The 19801-nt window shown below is 35.8% G+C and overlaps 3 protein-coding genes and 1 long non-coding RNA gene across 7 annotated transcripts; 1 reads left to right on the top strand and 3 right to left on the bottom strand.

Moving 5' to 3' along the window:
- The first annotated feature begins 583 nt into the window (after positions 1-583).
- On the top strand, positions 584-2006 carry LOC113292978. Its single transcript, XR_003331980.1, has 4 exons — positions 584-748; positions 901-1011; positions 1137-1292; positions 1498-2006. It is a non-coding gene; the product is annotated as an uncharacterized LOC113292978 (long non-coding RNA).
- Positions 2007-2215: 209 nt separating this feature from the next.
- LOC113297902 lies at positions 2216-5756 on the bottom strand. 3 transcript variants are annotated; one of them, XR_003333870.1, is made up of 3 exons: positions 5606-5756; positions 5149-5276; positions 2216-4948 (listed from the first exon to the last, which is right to left on the bottom strand). XR_003333870.1 is itself a non-coding variant. In XM_026546481.1 (2 exons), the coding sequence occupies exon 2, from the start codon at positions 3892-3894 to the stop codon at positions 3148-3150; it is 747 nt and encodes a 248-aa protein (XP_026402266.1). In that variant the 5' UTR covers positions 3895-5276; positions 5606-5756; the 3' UTR covers positions 2216-3147. The 3 variants fall into 2 exon arrangements, 2 of the variants coding, with proteins under 2 accessions (XP_026402266.1, XP_026402267.1); XM_026546481.1 differs by having other exon boundaries at positions 2216-5276.
- Positions 5757-8484: 2728 nt separating this feature from the next.
- Positions 8485-9126, bottom strand: LOC113294945 (uncharacterized mitochondrial protein AtMg00310-like). The gene has a single exon (XM_026543312.1). It carries the CDS (start codon positions 9124-9126, stop codon positions 8485-8487), a length of 642 nt encoding a protein of 213 aa, XP_026399097.1.
- Positions 9127-9611: 485 nt separating this feature from the next.
- LOC113297900 (protein CHROMATIN REMODELING 35-like) lies at positions 9612-16495 on the bottom strand. 2 transcript variants are annotated; one of them, XM_026546479.1, is made up of 8 exons: positions 16405-16484; positions 16185-16255; positions 13853-14528; positions 13378-13581; positions 12389-12556; positions 10348-12134; positions 9994-10075; positions 9612-9899 (listed from the first exon to the last, which is right to left on the bottom strand). In XM_026546479.1, the coding sequence occupies exons 3-7, from the start codon at positions 14237-14239 to the stop codon at positions 10072-10074; spliced, it is 2550 nt and encodes an 849-aa protein (XP_026402264.1). In that variant the 5' UTR covers positions 14240-14528; positions 16185-16255; positions 16405-16484; the 3' UTR covers positions 9612-9899; positions 9994-10071. The 2 variants fall into 2 exon arrangements, with proteins under 2 accessions (XP_026402264.1, XP_026402265.1); XM_026546480.1 differs by lacking the exon at positions 13378-13581 and having other exon boundaries at positions 16185-16495.
- Between the last annotated feature and the right edge of the window lie 3306 nt (positions 16496-19801).

Below are 19801 nucleotides of genomic sequence, written 5' to 3'. Positions count from 1 at the left end.
ATTTAGTCGCTGCCATCTAATTTGTGACGGAGGGAGTAATTATTTTGTCAAAAATGTATATCTGTAGGGTGTCAAAAATTAGGGGTATATCAATTGTGGAAACATCTGAGGAACCCAAGTTTGATTCCTCTCTCTTTTATAAACCCGTCATTAAGATACTATATATATATATATACAGCCCAAAATATATCATCCAACGGTTACAAGTAATAGTTTAGATTATAATATGTATTCACTTTTTGAGATAGACTAATTTAACCTTAGTTAGTTATAGTATTCAGTAATTCGTGGAATAAAAATTTATTAACAAATCTAGTAAAATAAAAATCACCGTTTTTCACGGTCACTTTGATGTCGTTATTTGACTCCCTTAATTTTAGCAAGAAAACGTTTCCATAATAACTTTATATTAATAATTATGTTTAGCCCACTAGTCAATCCCAATGATCAAACCCACTGCTGATGTGGGTTTGACTTGACTTGACTTTAACCTTTTCAGCATTTTAGTTTTTGGCTTACATGTTTTTATTTTTTAGGTTTTCCTTTTCTCATTTTTCGTTACAAACAGAATAGAAGTAACAGCAAGTCAAGAAATTTTCAAATGTATCTTCAATTTATCATCTAAAAATTCAAACACCAGATCCATGAGACAAAGCTGTTTTACTTGAAGAGATCAATGCAGCATCCAGGTTTAAGTTTTAGCTTAATCTGTGGAAGCTAGATATCTTACCGCTGCTAATTGAATCAGGTAACTTCATGTCTCTGTTGATTTCGTTTTATATATAGTTTATGTTTTTTAGTCGTGCATTGGACGCGCTGGAGGAATTGGAGAAGGAAAGGATTATTGTAATGAACTTTTTTGAGATGCAACTTTAAATACACAATACAATACGTTTTCAGGAATGGTTGACATTGATTTGGTATAAGAAAGGCAGCTTCAATTCTGAATCAAATACTATTGTGTCAAGGTGATTCATCTTCTAGCGTCTCAGTTTTGATGCCGATATAAAGGTAGCTTTAAATTAGTTCTATTTTTTTAGCTTTAAAATATCGAGTCTTTAATCGTATAGTGAAGTTTCCTTATAGGTAACCATTGATTAATTTCCTTTTTGCTTTTCGACCAATTCCGGTGGCAGCAATTGAATTGTCTAGAGCACAAGTCCTGGACAAAATATAGTTACTGATGCTTCCTCGATTATGGCTCGGGTATATGCTAAATGTACTCAATGTGTGAACCACTTGTCGCTGCATCTATATAGTAAGCATTTTAAGACTTGATCTTTGAATGCTAGGTAAGTTCTGTAGGTCGTATTTTTGTTGTTAGTTTGTCTAATTATTTTATTATTGGATCTGTCTGTAGCTTTTCACTTGTTAATCCATGCTTCTTAAGTATAGTTATTTCATATAGTTGATGGTTGCAACTTGCAATGTTTATTAATAAGACCGCTTTATGTGATTCAACGAGTACGTTTCTGATGAGAACTGTTATAATTGCAGTGGGAACACCATAAAGATACTCTCGGTCATCATTTAGGCAAAGACTAGAGGTTGCTCTGGGTCGGTATTGTCTTCGGGATCAAAGTCTTCCTCAACTTAAAGCCAACAAATATACTTTTTGAGTTGACAGATCTTAATGCTAGGATAACAGATTACAGTCTCTAGAGATTATGATACATGCAAGTACTATAGAAAAAGTACTATATTTTTGCAGCACATGGTTCCCCAACGTTCTGCAGTGCATTCCATCACCTAATGCACATTTTGGGTACTACTCATGGAATTGTTAACTAGTGGATTGTCAAGGTTCATGAAACTTTGTTTCTTTTTACTTATATTGCATATTATTTTAGTATGTGTTCATGAAAATTTCGAAATGTATTCTTATGCGAAAATTTTGAACTTCATCGGCTTTTTGATAAGATCATAAGTTCAATCTATGCAGATAACAATTCTGCATTACTGTAATGTAAAGCTTTTATATTTATCTGACTACTTTCGGAATATATCCTCCATATATACTAAACAACTACCGTAAGAACCATTACCATTTATTGGTACACATCTGACATGATGGATGGTTTTTTCCCCTTGCAACCTATTTCATCAAACAGTTAGCTCTTCAACCTTTTAAACCATTTTATCAAATAATCCTTGAACAATCAAATTGGTACTGCTACGTACTAAAAAGATTTGTAAGCAAGCAACCACAAAGAAAAAAAAAAGAACCTGATAGATTGATTCGTTGATCCAATATAATACAAAAGATGATACTGTAACAAGCTAAAAATAAAGAAGAAAAATCAACAAAACAAGTAACTGACAAGTGAGTGTTGTGGATTATTATTCTTTTTTTTTTTGAAGGAGAACAAACAAAAACAAAAGAAATAGAAAAAACCTACCGAGTAGAAGAATACTCACTCACGATGAGTTGAGCAATACAAGAAGGAGGGGAATTGATCCACTCATCTGAGGAGTGGTTGTCAATAGCTAAAGCTGCAACATTGTGTGCCACTTTGTTGGCATTTTTCTTGATGTACCTATATTCAACAGACCTGAAATTCTTGAGCTCCTCCTTGATTCTGTTGATCAGATTTTTTATTCTCCAGTTGGGCTTATAGTTAGTATATCTGAGAGCATTTATAACTATCAAGGAGTCCCCTTCCAAAATAATACCCCTGAAGCCTTTCCTTCTGGACAATTCCACAGCTGTCATAGCTCCATGCCCCTCAGCTTCCACAGCTTTACAATGAGTTAGACTCTTATTCTTACAGCCCTGGAATTTTGCTTCAGAGTCTCTTGCCACAGTTCCACAAGCAAAGCCTCTTGGACCAGCATCACCATCAAAATTAATCTTGATCTTCAGGCTGTCTGGTGGCTCCCAAGTATCATTTCTGGATTCCAACATGTTACTCTGATCAGGTATGGACTCCATTTCACCCACTGTCATCTCCATATTGTACCAATACATAGCTTCTTTAATAACAAACTGTATATTCAGTTTCTCTTTCTTAAAGATAACAACATTCTTAGCTTTCCAAATGGCCCACCACAGGCATGCTCCCATCTTTTTTCTAGCAAAATCCCCTCCATCTGCAAGCCATTGTATTACATAATCTTGTATAGTCTTATCAGGTTGTTCTCCAGTTCTTAGGCTGAGAGGAGAAGCAAACAAAATAGCCTGAGTTGCTTGACAGTGTAGGAACAAGTGCCATTTGTTTCAGCATGCAGGTCACAAAATCTACAGTCATCATTTATTCCATGTATGTGTCTCTTAATATTCTTGGACACTAGCAGTCCATTTTTCAGTAACCTCCACATAAAAATCTGGATTTTTGGAGGTATATTCTTTGTGCTCCAGAATTTCTTCCAAGGAAACTCATAGTTGTCTGAAGTCGAAGGTCCTATATCATTCATAGTCTTGAGGAAAGATTTAGATGAGAATTCACCTTTAGGATGAGGAGTCCAAATCAGTTTGTCTTTGCAGTCTTCTCCAGTTACTTCAGATAGATGGATCTCCATTATCTTTGCCACTTCAGATGGATTAAACAGCTTCCGCAGCTTGTATTCATCCCACCTGTGATCTTCTTGGATAATAAGTTCCTCCACTGTAGTTTTGATGTATTCTTCATCTGCTCTTCTCTCAGGTTTAATTTGTGGTAGACCTGGTATCTGTGGGTCCGACCAGACATTAATTTTCTCTCCAGTCACCACTGACCAGCAACATCTGTCTCTCATGTCTTCTCTTACAGTCAGCATGGCAGTCCATGTAGCTGAGCAACTGATTGGCTTTTTTACCTCCCAAAAATTCCCAGTCTTCACATACTTTGCCTTCATGATTTTCCCCCATAAACAATCTTCATCCTCCAAAAACTTCCACACCAGTTTTGCAATCATAGCCTTGTTCACTTGATGTAGAGCTCTTATCCCCAATCCACCCTTCTCCTTTTCCAGTTCAAATTATTCCCAGTTAATGAAATGCATTTTCCTGACCTCCTTGTCATGTCCCCACCAGAAATTCCTCATGATCCTGGTTAATTTATTTAAAGTCTTCTTGGGGAGTAGAGAAGTGGCCATATAGTAAGGTGGTATCAAACCTAGCTCTGTCTGGATTAGCATTGTTCTTCCTGCATGAGTTAAAAATATACGCTTCCATTCTGCAGTTTTTGAGTTGAACTTTTCTTCAAGGAAATCATGAGAGGTTGTAAGATGGGCTGATTTTAGAAGTTGATGTCCCAAGTATTTATCAGAGCTCTCCATCTGCTTCACTCCCAGAATTTCAGCAACTTCCAGTCTTCTGTTATGTTCTACGCCTTTGCTGAAGAAGACTGCTGATTTCTGCATATTTGCATTTTGACCAGACCAAGCAGCATATATAGACAAAATTGGAAGCAGAGTCTCTATGGTTCTATTATCCAGAGTACCAAACAACAGCAAATCATCAGCAAACATGAGGTGAGACACCACCGGAGCACTTCGATTGACACGATATCCATTGTACAGAGCATTGGATTCCATCTTTCTCATTAGCCATGTCAGTCCTTGGGAGCAGAGAATAAACAAATAAGGCGATAAAGGGAAGCCTTGTCGAAGGCCCCTTTCACTAACAAAAAAACCTTCAGCTTGGCCATTTACTACAATAGAGAAACTAGCAGTGCCAACACAGTGCATTATCAAGTCATGTGTATGCCCTACAATACCAAAAATTCTAAGACAGTGACTTAGGAACCTCCAGCTGATCCCTGTAGATTATCTATTCCTCTACAAATCCCATCCATCTTTACATCTATTGGAATCACATTTCCAATTACCGATGCTCCCATATATCTCAGTCAACTTGGCAACGCAGTCACTTTGTATTACCTGCAAGAAGAATCCTTCCAACAGCTCATCATCCCCTTGTAGCAGATCTACCTTAGCTTCTGCCTTCTTGTTTACCAGAGTAAGATTACTTGAAAAACAAAAACACGAAAAAGTTAATGGCATCGAAATGGATTAATATGAATCTCCAGTAGCACTTCATATGAGTGCTTCATCATAAAGTTACATCTGTGGTGTTAGTTCCTTTTGCTCTGATGTATCATCAACCACGTTAATCAAAACAAGCTGAATATTCTCACTGAAACCAAAATAAGATAAGAAAAAACATACAAAAATGGTTAGCATGAATCGTGTGAGTCTTAGCTTGCCTCATAACCTTCTTTGTCATTCTATGTTTCAAAAGTTCCACAGATTCACAGAACCAGCATTTCTCTCTTTCCATTGATTAGTTTTACCTCCTACAAAATCACAACCCTAAAATGTGAAAATCCAGTACAAATAAATCAAATTTTTATGTCAACTGAAGCTCAAGTATAACGATACAAATTCAGAATTAACCCAAAAATTGATGTTACAAGAACTCAAATGGATGTTAACTCATCTAAACTTTAAACCTTTTAATATTCACATTCTGATTTGAAAAATCAATGGTGCAGAGATCTTATCAATTGAAGGAAAAACACATACCAAAATTGTCCAATCTTATGAATCAATTATACCCTAACTTAGGAAACTCTCTAAAAGACTCCAAGAGAAAGAGCTATATGAAGAACAAGAGACAACTTACCTAGTAGTAGTCCTTCTTCTTTGATGTTTATTCTCTTCTATGGATTCCTCTTCTTCCATGGAAGACTACCAGAGGAATAAAAGAAGAAAAAAACAAAGTGGAAAGAAGAAGACCCACGAAGATGTCAAGCCACGCCAGTGCCACCTTAGCAGTGGGTTTGACCGGTGGGATTGACCATTGGGCTAAACAGAATTATTGACTTTATATTAATTAACAAGCAAATAATTAAAAAATAGCATAAAATCAAAAATGTATTCTTTGATTGTTCCTAAATTAACTCCATCATTTACCACGCCTTCTTATTTATATGTGACTTCTTCCTCAAACAACTCACTAATTAATTCCTAAAAATTCTCATCACCAACTAATATAGTAATTAATATTAGTAATTAGAGTTTAAGATTATTTTAACGATAATTAGGGTTTAAATTAGCTCCTTAAAATTTTCTTTTTATTTCTTTTGTTTACCCCGATCAATTTGAAAGTGAAAACCAGAGTTTTCACGATTTAATGATAGTTAATGTGAAAATGCTAGTTTTCATAATATAGTGATAACAACAATTATCACATTGTTTTAACTTGTTGGAACCGTTGTTTTGTGAAAATTTCAATTATCAAAAATTTTGGTTGTCAAAATTTAGTGATAATTATAAATTTCCACCCCTTATACAGTAAAACCTCCGTATAAGAATATCTTGAGGATCCCAAATAAATATTCTTATATGGAGGCTATTCTTATATGGAGGTCTGACTTGAACATACCAAAAGAATTTTTTTCATATGTACATTTGGGCATATTCATGCATATGCATAGGAAACACAAAAATGTATCTAAGTATATACAAAACTATTTAAATGAAGATTTTTTATATATATTTATGTATATACAAAATTTGTAATAAAATAATTCACATACATCACAATTATCACATCAAAAAATGACAAATGAAATCAAATGAGTATGAAGATATCTGTATTAAGTTGTGCACAAAAAATCAAAAATCTATTTTGAAGCAAAACGAACTTGTAATATAGTTACAAGAATCTCTTCATCTTAAACTTTGATGTATGACAAGTGCTATATACATATTATGATGTCAATTATTCTTATATGCAGGTAGGTTCCTTAAGACGGGACCAGAAAAAGTTAGGACTTATTCCACTATGGAGTTTATTCTTAAATATAAGCGGCCCAAGTTGGCAACATAAATTTGTATTCCTATATGGAGTATTCTTCCACAGAGGTTTTACTGTAGTCAATTAAGTTTTGTGAAAATCACAATTATCAACTGGTTCTTGAAAATTCGAATTTTCATAACTTAGTGATAATCCTAATTTTCAATTGAAACATAACTGATAAAAAGATGGCTTAAAAATTAAGTGAAAATATAATATATTTTTTGTAGGAAATATGCCCGTTCTTATGTGAAAACATGTTGTCAAATTAGCACAAGTCAACTAATAGATTGTGTAATCTTCTAATTATGTATTCACACCACAAATACCTAGCATAAGAATGAAAAAAAAAACTGTATTCGCGCCACGAACAATCACTTTAAAACCCTATAATAACAACAAAAAAAGAAGATAAAAAAGGATTAATGATGTTGAACACCATAGTAGAATCAGTGAAGGGTTGACATGGAGTAGGCAGAGAGAATAGTGGTTATCTTCGACTTTAGTTATTTACGAAGTTGTTGTTCTTAATCGTAAGTGCAATGGAGATTCGAGAATGATATAGAAAAAAAGTTTGAGAGAGGGAGGGTTAAACGTGGAAACGTTTTCTTTTTCTTGCTACAAACAAGGAAGTCAAATAGCATAAAAGTTTTTTTTTTTTGCTGAGAAACACACCATTGCATTAACTTAAAATAAGTTTACAAACATCAGTTAAAGGTTCTTTGCTCAACAAACTATCTAAAAAAAAGAGGAAGAGAAACCCAAATATCTTTCAAACTGAACTTTCTAGCCCGACGTGCAAGCCGGTCTGCTAGTTTGTTCTTAAGATGGTTAATATATACAACTTTGAAACTATTAATTCTGGAGAGGGAAATCCTACACTCCTTTAAAAGATCATTGCATCGCCAATCTACTGCACTTTTGCCTTCATTAACAAAATCCACCAATTGTAGGAAATCACTTAGAAACAAGACTTTTGAAAGATTCATCTCCAAAGCCCAGGAGATAGCCAAACTTAGGGCAGTTGTCTCAGCACCAACAACACTTGGAATCCAACCAAAGTCCTCTCTAGACTGTTTTACACTACCTGCAGTATCACAGAGAATAATACCAACACCCATATTAAAATCCTTGAAAGAACCATCAATAAACATAATATGATCAACATCCTGAAGTGAAGTTTTAACATCCAATCTTCTAGAATTTTTAGTCATAGGAGGAACAATATAAGTATTTATGAGTCTTTTAGCATCCATAATTACTCTGTCAAGATTTATCGAAGCATTTTTAAATACTACGTCACATCTGATTTTCCATATACACCACATTACTATAGCACCAATGCTTGGCCAGCTAACAGCATAAGGAGAAACACCCAATATTTTTTCAAACCATTTCAGAAAAATATCTTCAACCCAATCACAATTTGTAACAACTAAATGTTGCAGAGAAAGAGCAAACCATATATGAGAAGCTATAGGACACAAGAAAAACAAATGCATCACAGATTCAACATCATTTCTACGTAATGGGCCGCAGTCATCAATAGCAGTATTAAAAAGCATAAGAGTAGAATTAACTTGTAACATCTGAGCAAAAACTTTCCACACGAAGAATTTGATCTTTGGAAGACAATCCAAAGACCAAACTTTCCTCCAGAAAGAAGCTTCATCCACTGAAATAGACTCATTTGTATAAACCTTCTAAGATGTCTTAACAGTGAAATCACCATTATTTGTATGAGCCCACATAATACTATCTTTTTCATTAATATTTAATCTTAGAGACCTTATCTTAATAACATCATCAGGAGCAAACAAAGAATTTAGAAGACCAATATTCCAGCTGTGATTCTGAACATCTATAAGTTCACTAACAAAAGTGTAATCATTAAAATTAGGACTAATGGAAACCGGAGGAGAATTACTACAAGGTAACCAAACTGAAGACCAGCTTTTTGTAGAAGATCCATCATTAATCTTACTCACAATATTATCTTTTAAGAAGACCAAACCCTTAACTATACCTTTCCAAATCCAAGAAGAATTATCAGCTGCTTTATCTATTTCCAACAAGTTTTGGTTACGAAAATATTTATCTTTAAGAAATCTAGAGACTAAATGGTCTGGGTTTCTACAAATTCTCCAGCCCAACTTTGCAATAAACACTCTGTTAGTAGCATGCGAATTTCTAATACCAAGACCACCACAAAGTTTTGATCTACCAATATCATTCCAAGAACGAAAATAAGCAGCTCGTCTTGGGTTTTTCTTCGACCACCAAAAAACTCTCTGAATCGAATCAATTTTAGATGTGATTTTCTTAGGGAAAGGAAAGCAAGTCATATGATAAACAACTAAACTAGAGAGAACATGTTTAGTCACAACAGTTCTACCAGCACCATTAAGGTTTGTTCTTTTACAATTACTCAATCTAGCGTAGAATTTATCAATAAGAAACTGAAAAGTCTTTGTTTTATCTCACAAATAGCATAAAAGGTTAATGTAGTAAATTAGTAGTGGTTTGGGTTTCACATATTATGAATCTTAATGATGGGCTGCTCATAAAAAAAAACAATAAAAATGGGCTAGAAATAAGTTCCCCCGTATGAAACTGATTCAAGAGAGAGTGTGCATTACCTTTTATTCATTTTCAACACACCTGTTCACTGATATCTTATTTGCAGCACTGTATTCATCATTTTCAATTAAGCTTCACCATTTAACAGAAAAAAAACTAGCTTCTGCAAAATATTACTGCTTCAGACTTGAACCAAGGCTAGAAGAAATGCCTGAATCATGGAAAGATCATTCTAACAAGACAACCAATCTAAAAAGACATTCTATTAACATTTGAAAACTCAGAGCGAACGTAATATAGTTTTAGAGCAGCATCATTCCTATACAAACAAAAACCTAGAAGCATCATCCGCATATAGTTTTAGAGCAGCATCATTCCTATACAAACAAAAACCTAGAAGCATCATCCGCTTATCGCATCACTCACTATACATTACCAAAAAAATAAAGGAAAAATGACATTTTCCATAAGATGTTAACGAGATCCATGACAGGGTACAACGCTCTAAAACAAACAGTTGTCAACATTCCCAATAAACCTGCAGAAGTTAAAAGGGTAAAAGGTGTATCATAATCATTCTAATTATTTCACACGGAAAAATAACCCACAGAAGAAAGATATGGTTTAGTTACCAAAATTAATCCTCGCAAAAAAGTATCTTCAGCCACAACAGTAAGAGAACATAAAATTGCTGCTAACTGGAAGCAGGTTCACCTGAAAATTCAAACAAAATGGAAAAATATGATGTCGAAACCTATCATGTTACCATGTGGCTGCTAAATTTTCTGTAAGTTGGAAATGCTGTGACGTGAATATGTCAAGTGTTAAGGATCCAAGTTAATGTTGCTAGAGAATGGTAATGCTGAAGATAAAATCTAAGCAGCTACTTAATGTGTCCTAATGCCATTTCCTATTCGTCAAAAAAAAAATAAAAAAAAATAAAGATAAATAATAAAGAGACAAGGTAAACATAGAGATCCATTGACCTTTTGTACAAAGCCATCACATCTTCACCTAAGGAAGGTCTATCCCAGAATGAATCATCCAAGTCCTTTGTATTGACTTCCTCCATCTCAAAATCATGGTAACCACATATCTCGTTCCACTCAAACCACATCTTTGAAATTAACTCCTTCAGAAAGCATGTACGGTGGTCTTCCTCTTCGGGTGAGTCTGCTGCCACCAACCTATACACATATACTTTTTTTGTTTGACCAGGTCGGAATGCACGACCAATTGCCTGTCGGGTAACTGACGGATTGAGATGAATATCTAAAATCACTAAGCGAGATGCCCCCACTAGAGATATTCCTTCCCCGCATGCCTTTATTGAACCAAAGAAGACTTTTGCATACTTAGAATGGTTAAAACATCCCATAGATATTTCCCTCTGCTCCTGGCTTGAGTCGCCTGAGATGACAAATATTTCCTTCCCCAGGCTTCCACCTCTAATCTTCACCACCAGCCTCTCTAAAAACTTCAGTGGGAGCAGATACTGACTGAAAACTAACATCTTCTCCCCAGAAGATTCACAAAGCGCCAATATATTCAAGAAAAATTTTGCTTTCACACCATCAGTGATTTCTACTTTGTTAAGAAGCTCATCAATCTTTGCTTCATTAATGTGTCCTTTCTCCCCTGTGGTGCAACTCTCTAAGTATTCCTTTAATTGAGGGTGAACATATACTGCGCTCCCCATGGAACTTCTCTTGAACTTATCCAATTTTCTTATTTCTTCTACTGCATGTTTCTGTTTGGGGTTAAGAGTGAGAAGTACAGTCAAGTCAACAAGTCCTGGAAGTTCATCCAGAAAATCACCTTTATAGTAGTGTAACACCTTGCCTGTCATCTCACGAAGGTCTTTTATCACCGTGACTTTCCTTCGGAAATCTTGATCATTTTGCAGGGCCTCTTCAACTAAATCATAGAACATTGTGTCTGCCCCGCGACTCTTAATCCGCTTCCTGACAGCAATCTGCACCCTACTCATGACCCTCCTCACAACAGCCTTTGATGTATCTAACTTCAGAAACTTTGGCCGCACAAGATTCAAAATGTTGAAAACCTCTTTCACATGATTCTGAAATAAGGTTCCAGATAATACTACCTTCAGAGGGGTTTGAACCTGTGAAAGGGAGTAAAGCACATCTGTGGTCTCGTTTCTAGGCGTGTGGCCTTCATCCAAAATAAGTAAAGTAGGAACCTTAAGGAGTATATCATGGCAGGCTTCTGCAGTGCTGCTGCTTGTACTGTTAGATACGATGCTTGCAAATTGTTGATACCCGAGAAACAAGATTCCTTTGTGCTCCACCCATTGTTTCAAGACATTTAATTGTTGTGCTCGACTATCGGATTTTGAAGAAGCATACAAGTCATACAGGGGAATTTTCTCAACCTGCCATCTTTCAAACTCCTTCTTCCAAGTACCCAATATTCCTTTCGGCAACACTATAAGTGGTCTGGCATCAGGATATTTGGCCAGGAAGCTTTGCATAAAACTTATAATCATAAAGGTCTTTCCAGACCCTGGAGCGTGTGCCAGAATGCAACCACCTGGACTGTGGTCACTCACTAAATTCCTAAGCAAGAAGTTGAAACCTTCAAGTTGATGAGGCTTCATTTGCTTCCTGTGCCTTGGATGCACGGATATATCAGCCACACCAAAATTTTGATCCAGTGGAATCTGAACAGTAAACTGGGATCCCTCGACTTGTTTGCCATTCTTTGCATCACGTGACTGAGATATGCAACTACCTCTAGTGATCTTTCTTCCCTGGATAAAAGAGGAAACATGTAAACAAAGTGCATATGCTATCCAGAAAAAGAACTGGAAGCAGTTACATCGGGTCAGCACCAACAACATACAAAATGAAAGGTAAGGGACAAGTCTACACGCAAAGACAAAACACTGCAAATTCGTTATAAATGGATGGGGTAGCTAAGAATATCATATCAAATAGAAGATCAGCAAACCGACGAACAACTAAAGGTAAATCATTACAGAATTACAAAAATGCAGATTCTTACCTTTCCCCACTGGAAGTCAAATATTTGTTCAATTCTTTTTTCTATGACCCCACATATCCTACAAACATATCCTAGATCATCCCTGAGAACAAAAGAATGTTCACATTCTTTTCCCTCCTCTTCTAGTGTATTATGTTCAACAGCGGTACCCAGAGTGAAAGAAGCATCCTATAGAAAGAAGGAAACATGAAATGTAAGACTCTTGAGCATATTATATTTTCGTTGTCATCTATACAAGTATACCGAATAATATTTTATACTAGTATTTTTTGATTGATTTTAACAAATAATATCTAATCCAGATTCAAGAATCATCCTTGTTCTTCTAGCCTTAAGAAAATCATTTATGAGAGTATAACAAAGAACTGGCAAGTAACAAGACCTGACCGTCAAACTTACAAACCAAACTTCCATGTTCATTGCTCAAGTGAAGTCAACAGGAGGATAACCAAAATCTAGTCAAACATGCTGGCAACAAATTATTATGATCCATTGAGACTGCTATCCTGACTGTATGGAAAAGGTTTCAGCTGAAACTCATATAGGTGCCTTATACCAACCATATCGAAGTACTGATGAAACCAGAAAGCAGCATTCAAAGTGAGGTGAAAAACAGAACGGTAGCTTACATAAAAGGGAGGAGGCAGCTATGACTACAACATACGGTCTTATGCAATTAGTAAGGGTTCAGAGACAAGTAGCTACTAGAGCACAGTACCAGATACAAAGGGCAACAAGAGAAACCCTAGGCTTCATTCTATAACTTCCACTGGGAAAAGATATGCGATGCAATATTACGAGCTGGAGCAACTTAGGTACAATAGGTTATCTTTTCATTTCAATAAGCCAATCAGTTGCCAAAAATATAATATAATTGTTTCAATGGGAAGACCCTTGAGTGAAGTTAGATTAACAAATGAGACAGATAATGCCAGATATGAAAGCTGCTAGTTTAGTACTTTTTTAGTTTTTTTAATAACAAAAAACACCTTTGAACATTCTAGTGTTACCGACATTTCCTTCCATATATCTACAAGTTCATCGTCTCCACCGCTATGACCACCACTCTGGGAGCTGCTCATCAGACCATCTTGAACACCCACGTATACACCTATTGATTTCTCAATTGGTGTTTCACTACAATTACCTATATTCCCTTCTTTCTCACCTTTTCTCTTTCTTTGATCACCTCCCTGAATACCGTAATAATAGCATCCATCAGTTTCAGTTAAGCATACTATTTTGTCCCTTACCATTCCCCCCGCAGTTAGAAACAAGTCCAGTAATCAGATCTAGTGCAAAGTAATGAGACAAAGTAATAGGTAATCTACAAAAATTATAAGAACAAAATGAACTTTCAATACTGATAAGATAAATTTTATTCTCATGAATTGTAAGAAGCTATCTGCAGCATAAAATGCAAAATATCAGGTATGGCAACTTAAAAACTCCTAAAACACTTACAAGTACATCTTTTGTTGGGGTTTCACCATCTGGCTTCTTCAAAAAGATCGATTGAGAGTTGTAAGAAGGGTTCCTCTGTTCTCCAGCAGGTTTAATCACTTGATTATCCCACTGAGAGGTAGAATTCTCTCTGCGCTCCTGTTTTGCACGGTATGAAGTCTGCATTGGAGATCCTACTTGTTGTTCAGCACCAGACATCTGAAGGTCACTGTAATTGCGATCATGTGTCATCTTAGAGAACTTAAGGTTATAAATTACTTCCAATCTGTTGTCCATTTTCTTCATCTGAGTTATCCACCACCAGTACATTGTTGCTTTCTGGCGTGAGGAAAATATTCTGACTGCTGTTGGTTTGCATTCCTTCAGCAGAAATAGCTGCTGAAACATCAACCTTGTCTTCACTATTCAAATCAATAATGCTTTGAGATGACAAGTTACTGTTTTTTTTCAAGCCACCAGTAGGAGACTGCCGCAGAATTTACAGGATAACTAAAGAGTGATGGGTACTGCTCCCGAAAAGGACTTAACAACTTCAATTTCCTAGCATGGAGAGCTTAAATCTCCTTTGCGACACTCCCATATCTATTATCTTTATCCAATTCTTCCATCAAATTCGGTATAGAGAATGGGCCAGAATGATCATCAGTTCTTCTCTTTGAACGCCTTGAGCAAATTTCTGTTTGTTCAGCAAAGGCATACAAATGAAAACAATGAGAACTTCAGCAAACATTGAGTTTGTGGAGCACATCACAGAGAAAATGTTTTTTTTTTCCATAAGTGGGTAATGACATTGTGCTTCACTTCTCCAGGCATCTAAGAAAGACTATACACACCATAGCAACACATTCTCCAAGTTCTCAAATCTTATATCTATGGAGGTGAGATTAAGCATGTAACAGCTTGGAAACATAGTTTGCAACCAAAAAAGAAAAAAGTCACAACTGTATAACTCTCAGCTAAATCATAGCAATTCTAAGAAGTAATAAAGAAAGAAAGCAAGTCTTTGAGACCTTAAAGTTAGGACCCATTTGGTTAGGTGTTTTTAGAACAGCATGCTAAATCTGTTTTCTAACAGTTTTAAACACACGTTGTATTTTTGTTTTCAATTTCAATTCAAAACCGCATCTGGTACAAGACTTACAAGTCGTTTTCTGAAATCTTTAAAGAGACGCATAAACCAGATGGAAGAAGAATGAAAGTTAGTGGTCTTTAACTAACTTCAAACTTTAAGTGATTGAACTTGAAAAAAACAGAAAAGTGAGAAGAAGAATTTTTTTTAGCATGAGAGTAGTTATAAGTTAAAGTAAAGGAGAGTTTTTTTTTTCTATGACATAAAACGCTACATACATGAAAACGTAATGAAAATTGTTTGACACTCGAGCAATATTCCTGTACAACCAGAACCAGAACTTTGTTACATTCCCCCGCATTCGAATATCACCAGAACTAGCATTACAACAATATTCATGTGGGTATTCAGATTCATAGTAGCATACTCAACTAAGCACACAGGGTGACTGTTTTCAGTGTTGCTCTTGATAGTTTCGACATAGCTATCTCTGAACTGACTCAGGAAAAATGATTCCAATTCTTTATACAAAATGGTTTACTTAACTTTACCAAATTGCTAATATACAACATTTCTTGGTACCTCTATTGTACAGTTTGCACACAAGCACAAGACATGATTTTCATTCAATTATATTCAAGTGGTTGGCATCATTTTAAAATTACACTATCAGTATCTCTCTACACTGACACCTTTAAAGTTTCTGCTCACCGGGTTCTGTCTATAACTCAACAGAGGCAATAGTTGCAGTAGTATTAGAACTGTAAAGGAGGCTCCGCAGTTCTTCCAGGAGCCTTAATTTTGCTATCCCTGTTTCTGTTTTAATCAGTATTAAAACTCGTATAACTTGGTTGACAGACTCATCTCACTTAGTACAAAATCGGTAATTGTTGTAACTAGTAAACCAAACTCTCAAGCCACATAGTCCAAAACTAGATCACTTGTATGTGCATAAGAAATTTTCATGGTGTAGCTAACCACACCGTCACACGCAACAAACGGAAACATACATTATAACAAAAAAACACCCAAGTCAAAATCACCTAAACTTAATTAAAACAATCACTACATATAAAATCCAGAATTAGTATCCTATCAAAATTTCTACATAAAAGCATAAACAAAATCACAACATACTAAGAAAAAAACACATAAATCTAAACAACACCTTTACAACATCCCATTTCTAGTAAAAATTCTGGTTAAAAAGAACATTTTGTTTCTGAAAACACCCCTACCTAGCAAACAAGCTCTGATACTTACCATTAGACCTGGATTGCTTCATCTCTCCAACTTAGCTTGTATGAGACAGAGCTTCCTCTCTTAGATAGTCACTAAAACAAGCACAAAAATGAACATGTACAGGGTTCAGAACCGAAAATTATTGAGAAATTACAAGTTTTCCAGAACAAAGCCCTAGATTAGAATGATTGCTACAGTATGCAAGAGAAGAACCACACTGAAAGAGAGATATAATTAGCACATTGAAGAGACAGATAAAACTCTAATTTGTAGCGGCGAGAGCAGAAAGAAGAAATCTCGAGACCCTATGTGAAGTCTGAGAAATGCTGATTTGAATTTTACCACTAGAAGTTGGACCATGAGAAACTCAAGAGACTACTATATGTGGCAATGGACAGGTGGAGAGACTGCAGGAAGAGTGGGAAAAGGAGGAGGAGAGGGTGTTTTTCCGTATAGACACGGCACGTGATGTGCACAAAAATTGTGAGAGGGAAGATGTTATTTGATGCTTTATTTTTATGCATGGGGAGGGAATCTTGGCATTTTAGCGCCATTTTCTCTACTAAAACCAACCGGCAATGAATTTGAAGCTAAGATTGTGGTGACATGTTCCTCATATATGACTCTAGATTCGCACCAAAAATGAGAGTATTTTTAAATACAAAACTTCACCATCCACGAATTTTAATTTCAACCGTTAATCTTCAACGGTTGATATTCAAAACGGTATATGGTGGTCTTATACATCTCGGAATGCTCTCATTTTTGGTGGGAGTGTAGAGACTTATAAGAATAACATGTCACCAAAAAATTAACTTCAAATTCGTTGCCAGTTGAGTTTGGTAGAGAAAATGGCGCTAAATGTCAAGATTATGTCATTATAACCATGTCAACGGATCCTACCCCATCTACATATCCAAGGATTCTATTCTTGGAAATAAGATACCTTTTCCAACTTAATAATATATACCCCAGGCTTCTAGAAGCCCATAAATCCGAATTAGTAGATTATCAAGATAATTTCTTTTAAAAAGACATAATCATCACCAAACTATTAATTCAGGCGATGTTTTTATTTTTCTTTCTCTTTCTTCCAGGCGAAATTACTGAAAACTGAATCAAATCCTCAAAGGTAAAGAAAACAGATCGAATCTTCGAAAATCAAACTCTAAATCGATCAAGAAACTAATAGGTCAATATTATTACATGATTTGGAAGATCAAATCTAACTGGAAACACACAAAAACGAGAATACTATGTTTTAGAAATTGATTTACCGTGGATCTTCACCAAAAACATTTTGAAAAGATCAAATCAAAGGTAAACAATGATTTTTGTTTCAATTCAGTGTATATATTTTATTTGATTTCGGTTTTTTAGGGTTTGGTACATGATTTATCTTCAAAGATTTGTTTGACTCGTCGATTTTTATTTGTGTTTCAAACTGATTTAGTTTTTTGATATCTTTATTGATTTATGTTAAATTCATACTAATTATTTTTTTGATTTAATGTTGATGTGATCAAAAATAACAAAATCAACCGCTTTTGATGGTGTTAAAGAAATCAACTGCTTCTGTTGGTGTTAAGAAATCAGTAGAGGTAAAAAGAAAGAGGTTCATAGTGATATTCTTTTTATTTCATAATGATTTTGTTTCATTTAGTGTTTTGAATTAGTAGTGTAGTTTGAAGTTCATTGTTTGATTGTGATACAACTGAAGATAATATAGGTTTTTGAGTAGTTAGGTTGCAACTGGTAATGTGATGTTGATGTTTTTAGGTAGTTAGGTTGCTTTTTCAAATTTTGAAAAAATGTTGAAAATGTTTATATTTTATGATGTTTTATTGCTAAAAATGTTGAATGAATCAACCATCGAATTATCGAAGAGTTTCTCAAATTGTAATGTGATAGCCTGATATTGACTTATAGTTCAACCGGAGGTGTTGGAGTGTCTGTCAAATCATTATATAAACTTAGTGGTTAGTGTTAGTTTACTTTCTGCAGTTATTCTATAAAAATAATGGAGCATGTCTTAAAGGTACAAGTCACGAGCACGTGTGATGCACGTCGTCAACTTTTTCTTTTTACTGAAGACGTTGTTGCATTTAATGATATATGAAGTATTTATATCCAAAACTTAAATTTATTGCTTTTATTATGTACTTATATCAGGGCATAACTCGTGCCATAACAGCGTATAATCACTCGATACTTCAATGCGTTCATTCTTAGTCTAAAACGCTGCACTGCAAGAACAACTACTGGAAAAATAATTGAAGTTCAAAATCGATTCCACTTCATCATTATTCACTTAAATATAACATTCCATTGAATGATTCCCTCTAAATACAAAATATGGTGTTCGAATGAAAATCTGGTTCAAATTATACACCATGCTTATAGTACCTAAAAATTACTTCTAGATAAAACAAACGCACCGTTGTGGTACTTTCATTTTAGGAGAATCAAAATCGAACTGGACAAGCCTAAACCACGATAATAGCCGTTCCGTCCTGCTTCGGTCACGATGGTGAAGAAGATGGGTTGATCTTAGAGGAAGGAAACAGGAAAGTTTGAGAAATTGACAATGGTATTGAATTGTCTATGTTGGCTATTGAAAATTAGGAAGAATACGGAGCTTTTTAGGTATGAAAGCTTGTTCTGTCTTCTGAATAGGTTAAGCGACCTATTTATATTAATTTTGGATACACAATCTCATAAGTAGTGGGAGTCGTGAGTTATGGAGAGATAGAGATGATGACTTAGTGCGAGATAATTTAGGAAAATTTCTGTAAATCCCTTTATGTTGCGCCCACTATCTCTCCAACTGTTGTAACTACCACGCTACCTTAACTTTTTACATGGGGGTGTTGCCACGCCACATGTTGTCGTAGACCACCAGACCAATACCCCATGGAGAATCCCCCCATATGACGTATCTTGATCTTTCTTAGGTGTTTTTGATGGATCATAGATCTCATATTCCTTAGGCTGAATCGTAGCCATTGATATGCCATATGGGCTTGTTAGATTGAGGTTGTTGTGAAACAACTTATCCAGAGTCATCCATGGAATTAGGGCGTGTTCGCACCTTGTTGTGGCATACTGGAATAGCTTGGCGCGTTGGTGGCTAGTTAATGCGCTATAATTTAGCATGGTATGCAGTGGCATAAAAGTGGCATGGTTCCACACGTATTTTATGCCACAACTAAAATGGAGAGAGAGATTCCATGCCATAATCTGCATGCGGCATAATGGAGTACTAAATTACCGCGTGCCTTTGATTGGCCTATTGTATGGGGACAAAGTAGTGAATGGCATAGTGGCCCAAAAAGGTAGCACACAGACCATGCCATGGCCTTGGCAATGGTGCCAAGGCCGAGATTAGCGCGTGGAGTATTATCACGGCCTTGGACATAGCTGCCAAGTCCGAGCCTGTAATGGCCCTGGCCACGGTAGCCAAAGTCGTGAATTATGTGAAGGGTTATGCCATGGCCTTGGACAAAGCTTCCAAGGCCGAAAATGGCGTGCGGGACCATGCCGTGGCTTTGTCCAAAGCAGCCAAGGCCGAGAATGAGGTGCGGGAACCTGCCATGGCCTTGGTTATATTTCCAAGGCCGATAATGGCGCGGGGGACC

Source organism: Papaver somniferum, chromosome 7 (genome assembly GCF_003573695.1).
Source record: "Papaver somniferum cultivar HN1 chromosome 7, ASM357369v1, whole genome shotgun sequence".
Lineage (NCBI taxonomy): Eukaryota > Viridiplantae > Streptophyta > Magnoliopsida > Ranunculales > Papaveraceae > Papaver > Papaver somniferum.
This window is presented reverse-complemented; position numbering and strand designations above follow the sequence as displayed.

What these genes read in the sequence shown, in the direction of transcription:
- LOC113294945 (XM_026543312.1), bottom strand. Translation starts at nt 9,126, where the DNA reads ATGACTTGCTTTCCTTTCCCTAAGAAAATCACATCTAAAATTGATTCG.
- LOC113297902 (XM_026546481.1), bottom strand. Translation starts at nt 3,894, where the DNA reads ATGATTGCAAAACTGGTGTGGAAGTTTTTGGAGGATGAAGATTGTTTA.
- LOC113297900 (XM_026546479.1), bottom strand. Translation starts at nt 14,239, where the DNA reads ATGTTTCAGCAGCTATTTCTGCTGAAGGAATGCAAACCAACAGCAGTC. An exon ending in TAACACTAGAATGTTCAAAG is followed by an intron (nt 12,557 to 13,377) that starts GTGTTTTTTGTT and finishes TTCTTTCTATAG; the next exon opens with GATGCTTCTTTCACTCTGGG. An exon ending in TTGACTTCCAGTGGGGAAAG is followed by an intron (nt 12,135 to 12,388) that starts GTAAGAATCTGC and finishes TCTTTTATCCAG; the next exon opens with GGAAGAAAGATCACTAGAGG.